This window comes from Euprymna scolopes, chromosome 38 (assembly GCF_053919585.1).
Source record: "Euprymna scolopes isolate OS-2025 chromosome 38, ASM5391958v1, whole genome shotgun sequence".
Classification (NCBI taxonomy): Eukaryota; Metazoa; Mollusca; class Cephalopoda; order Sepiida; family Sepiolidae; genus Euprymna; species Euprymna scolopes.
The window spans coordinates 4,595,377-4,600,676 of record NC_136519.1 but is presented as its reverse complement, the minus strand read 5'-3'; the positions used below and the strand labels follow the sequence as shown (position 1 = coordinate 4,600,676).

Below are 5,300 nucleotides of genomic sequence, written 5' to 3'. Positions count from 1 at the left end.
CACTATTTGAACCATATGTGGTCTTATCTCTCTCTCTCCCCCTCTCTCTGTCTGTCTGTCTGTCTGTCTCTCTCTCTATATATATATGTATATATATATATATATATATATATATATATATAATAGCTGTTCAGCCCGGCTTTGCTCGGGCCCTATGCACTGTTCATAAATTTACGTGCATAGATAGAAGTGAGTTCCATAGGCGTGCAGTTCTTGTATATATATATATATATATATATATATATATATATATATATATATATATATATATATATATATATATATATATATATATATCTTTATTCGATTGGCAAAATTTTAGAATAATTATAAAGAAGTGAACAATCGCGTAAATTCAATCAACTAAAATAAGATGGAAAACGGGGTGAGGAAAAGAAAAAAAGAAAAAATAAATAAAATAAAATAATGGGGCAAGTTATATGTACAATTCAATAAAATAAATAAGTCGATTAAAAACAAGATCGTTAAAATACACCCGAAGCGCTTTTCGTTAAGACTAACATTTTCAAGGGTCATAAGTCTGAAAATTATTATTATTATTTTTTTTTTTTTTAGAATATTTGGTAGTGGTATGGAGTAAGAGCGGAGAGGAGGTTAAAAAAACAAAAACAAAAAGAAAAAACTGGCTACCCAAATAATTCTAATTGAAGCCGGAGGTTTCTCTGCTTGCACAAAGTAGGGGGTTAGCAATGATAGCAAGTGCTTTTTTTTTTTTAACCTCCTCTCCGCTCTTACTCCATACCACTACCAAATATTCTAAAAAAAAAAAAAAAATAATAATTTTCAGACTTATGACCCTTGAAAATGTTAGTCTTAACGAAAAGCGCTTCGGGTGTATTTTAACGATCTTGTTTTTAATCGACTTATTTATTTTATTGAATTGTACATATAACTTGCCCCATTATTTTATTTTATTTATTTTTTCTTTTTTTCTTTTCCTCACCCCGTTTTCCATCTTATTTTAGTTGATTGAATTTACGCGATTGTTCACTTCTTTATAATATATATATATATATATATATATATATATATATATATATATATATATATATATATATATATATATGTATATATATATTAAAAAAGCTTGCCCCATGTCCTGGTGTCCTACATCTAAAATTTCAAGTGTTTAGACCTAAAATTGGCGGAGGAGTTTCCAAAGGTCATCTCTTTCAACTGTAACCTCTTGGCAGCACAATTTTCGCCCCAAAACTGATTAAAAAGCTTGCTGCATGTCTGAATACCCTTTATGTGAAATGACTTTAGACCCAAAATTGGCTGAATAGTTTACTAGAGATCGCACAGATCAAGTCTTTTGAACTTTGACCCCTTAACAGCCAAATTTTCGGCCCAAACCTAATTAAAAAGCCTGCCAGATGTCTGAATACACTTTATGTAAAATTTAAAATGTTTAGATCAAAAATTGGCTTAATAATTTTGTAGAGACCGCAGAGGTCAAATTTAAAAAAAACTTTTACCCCACTTTTTATTCCTTAAGATTTATTGTTTTGGGCTCAAATAAAATTACAAAGTTTGATCCATGTCCAAGAAACCTATATCTAAAATTTCAAATGTTTAGACCGAAAATTGGCCGAGGAGTTTGGTAGAGTTTTTGAAGGTCAAATCGTTGAACTTTGACCCCTTTACAGCCAAATTTCTGACCGAAAACTGATTAAAAAGATTTTACCAAATCTCAGTACCCCTTATGTCAAATCTCGTGTCTGTAGACTGAAAATTGACAGAGTTATTTGACACAGTCAGACAGACAATCTCACTTTTATAGATATATAGATATATAACAGTTTATTTCTTAATGTTTTTGCTGTGCATGTGTGTCAGACGGTCATTATACGAAATACCTTTTAAACTGCTGTTGGCCGCCTTTATTTTGGCTTTACCTGGGGATGGCACTCGTCCTTGCCGGGAGCTGGAATCTGTTCGCAAAGACGTTTCAAACAACCCAAGACATGGATTGGTTTTATATGAAGATTTTATTACACTTCCCATGTGTCGTTTTGCAGAAAAAATGGAAGTGACTATCTGTAGAACCCTGGGATACGGTGACCCTAGTTATGATAGTTGCGATGTGGAATATGATGTTTTTCCTGTGCCTACTTACGGTATTTGCCCCGCCTTACGTTGTTATTTATAATGTCATTTGATTATATACATGTTTATTATATAGGATAAACGCGGGCAAGGAACCTACCTTAAGCAATAATTCCAACCATTCCTCCATTTGGATCACAGGCAGCTCAAAATAGGTGCGATCTATTGAGATGAACTTTGGCTATAACATATCACAAGCAGAAGGGTAGAATAAAAGATAAAACACAGCAGGTAAAAAGCAAATAATAATATAAATTTGCTGAGTTAGACTTGACTAGCGAAGTAATTGCTTGCAACATCGAGTGCAAATTCAAAGTAAACCTATGTTGAACTTTAAAATATGAATAATTGTAGCCTATATGCAGTACCACAGGTTAAAAAAATGAGAACTTACTGAGTTTCCTACTCGGCTACAATAAGCAGTCCAGTGCAAAAAAAAAAAAAAAATAGGCATATGTCTCATCTTATTCAGAGTCATCGGAATCACAATTTAGACAGATGAATTGAGCCGTTCCTTGGGTGCACTCCTCATGGGCCTAGTGTAGACAAATCTGGCACTAGACCCACACATCGCGGTATCTGCTGTTGCGATAGGGCTCACAACATATCGGACATGGCCATTCCTCTTCTTCCTGATCTGAATCTTTTTCAGATTCACGACGCTTCCTCTTCTTCTTTGACTTGTCTTCTTTTCTTGTCGCGTCATTTGGACAGTCTGTTTTGAGCGTCTTTCTTCCAGCCTGACTTTAAAGGGAGAAGAAGTCAACACTATTGCAGATTCTACCTTCCTTGATCTCGTGCTCTTGGAGTGGAGAAAATCTATGGATCAGTTCTGCAATCTCTTTTCTGGAGGTTGAGGCCTCGGGGTCGGTCCTCTGCTCTTGTTGGGCAAATCAAGATGAGGAGTCATGGTGTGTCTGCTGCTCTGGGGTTGGGAATCAGCTGAGCGTGGAGGTGAGAATGAAGACGCATCAGTGATCTCAACTTGTGATGTAGGACCTTGAGGCTCGTCAATCCATCTGTCCAACACACAATCGTAGTTGCCAAAATTCTGGGAAATGTTCCTGAACAGAACGACCAGTCTGAGAAGAGTATCTTCTCCGTAGGTTTGGATTACCATGCTGTTTGCGCCCCAAACCACAAGTTTTTTCCCCAGGACCTTGCTTGTCGCCACGAGTTCAAGCTCACCAGGTAAGGATTTTGAGTCGGCCATGGCGACAATGCGTTCATCCATGGAACCAAAGCTAATCCAGTGTGGTAAATCTTCGTTGTTTCAACATCAAGATTTTTGTATTCGTCGTAATTGTCCCACATGAAAGAGATGACCTGTGTCCGGAAACTGTTTGCCTTGCCAGTCTCCACGACATGCAGAACTGTGCACAACAGTTTGCCATGCTCATCCCTTTGGGCAGTTTGAAGCCTTTTGTCCAATCCTATCACTAGACTTCTAAACAGGCACCGGCCGTCTCCTGATGTTGTAATGACCTCAACGTCTTCCTGATGAGCTGGAGTCTCTACATTGGCAGCCTGTTGGTCATGGGTGCGGTTAGTTGGCTGGTTTCTGACTCTTGGACGGTCACCATTTGCATCTTCTTGCTGAGATGGAGTCACATGGGCAGAACTGCAGGAAGTTGGGGGGGGCTGACCTCTGGGAGATCTTCTTCAGTCATCAAGGCTGGCTCAAAGTCGACGTCAGTGAAGACGTTTGGATCATATAGCCAGATACCACATGTCCTGAAGGTTTTTCCTGAAAGGGCAGCAATGTCATGGATGGTGACTCGCTTGCCGGAATTTTCCACCATCCAGCTATCCATGTCCGTGTTTAAGGCTGTTTTGAGAGGCTTGAAATAACTTCTATCCAGTGGCTGCACCTTGTGTGTGCTATGAGGCGGCAGTGTCAGAGGTTCTATGCCATTTTCTCTGCGGAATTCAACAGCTGCCAGTGTTTTGTGGCTGTGATGCCCATCCAGCCGAATGAGATGAGGGTTGTCACATGAGGCGTTGGTAAACTTCGCAAAATGTTCCAGCCACGCCACAAAGAGGTCAGAATCTGTCCAGCCACTTGGGCTTGCATAACCTACCACTTGAGTTGGGGCATCATTCATCAGTACGCCCACCATTCTCTTTCGAGGAAAATGTACATGGGTGGTAAAAATACCCCTGCTGCGCTGCATGCACACACAAATGTTACCAAAGACCCAGACTCAGCGCTGGTTACCTTCCCAACTTGGCGAGCACCCTTTGGAGTCATGACCTTCCCAGGTTTCTGCACAGTTGAGAGTCCCGATTTGTCCATATTCCAAATGCGTGAGGGTAGGTACTCATGCTTGTTAGGAGCTCTTTGTACAGGCGAAAAAAATTCTGGACTTGCTCCTGGTTGAACCCCACTGCACGGGAAAGGCTTGTTGCTTGTGATTGCCGAATGCTAAGGTTATGCCGATCGAGAAAGCTGTGGACCCAGGCAGTTCCAGCCAATCTTGTTTCTTTATTGAAAGGATAATGAAGGCCTGCCTTTTCAGCGATTTCAAATACAAGACGCTGTAGATCCTACACTCTCAGCCCATGCAGACGTCTTTGCATTCTAACAATATGCTCTTTCAGCTGAAACTCTATCTCGGTGGGAAGGGCCTTCCTGTATCGTCTGAAATTCAACACCCCAGGTTCAAGCACCTTCTTGTCCCTGTGACGACGAAGTTTTCGAGCAGGCACACCGTACTCCTTGCTGGCTCGGATTAAAGGAACACCGTTGCCGACTGCCCTCAAGGCTCCGGAAAATATGCTATGCCCATATTTTTCATTCTCCGTCTTTCTCTTGTAGTTCGTCACTTTTGTTTTATTAACAGTAATAGAAACAGAAAGCACCGGTAGGCCTTTTGCCATTTTTTTTTTACACAGGCATCACCACATTATCAAGGCACAGAGGCCACGCGAGGATAAGGGTTAAGAATGTACAGTAGTCAATTGGACAATATAGTAATTTTTAGTAATGGAAATTTGATAATTTTTTTTAAACTTAAGTGGAACGGCTCATCAATCGGACTTGTTTACGTTGGACTTGAAGACAGTCAGATTGTAGTCAGCTGAAAAGCCACAGGCGTGCAGTTCTAAGAAAGAAGCTTTGTTCATGGAATCTACGTTTAAGTTTAGGCAGAGATAAAGAGTGGGGGTGA

The 5,300-nt window shown here is 39.7% G+C and overlaps 1 protein-coding gene across 1 annotated transcript; it reads right to left on the bottom strand.

Annotated features, from left to right (window-relative positions):
- Positions 1 to 3,737: 3,737 nt before the first annotated feature.
- Positions 3,738 to 4,250, bottom strand: LOC145263025 (uncharacterized). The gene has a single exon (XM_080119858.1). The coding sequence runs from the start codon at positions 4,248 to 4,250 to the stop codon at positions 3,738 to 3,740; it is 513 nt and encodes a 170-aa protein (XP_079975984.1).
- Between the last annotated feature and the right edge of the window lie 1,050 nt (positions 4,251 to 5,300).

Excerpts from the sequence above, each read along its gene's own strand:
- LOC145263025 (XM_080119858.1), bottom strand. The coding sequence starts at position 4,250 with ATGGTGGGCGTACTGATGAATGATGCCCCAACTCAAGTGGTAGGTTAT.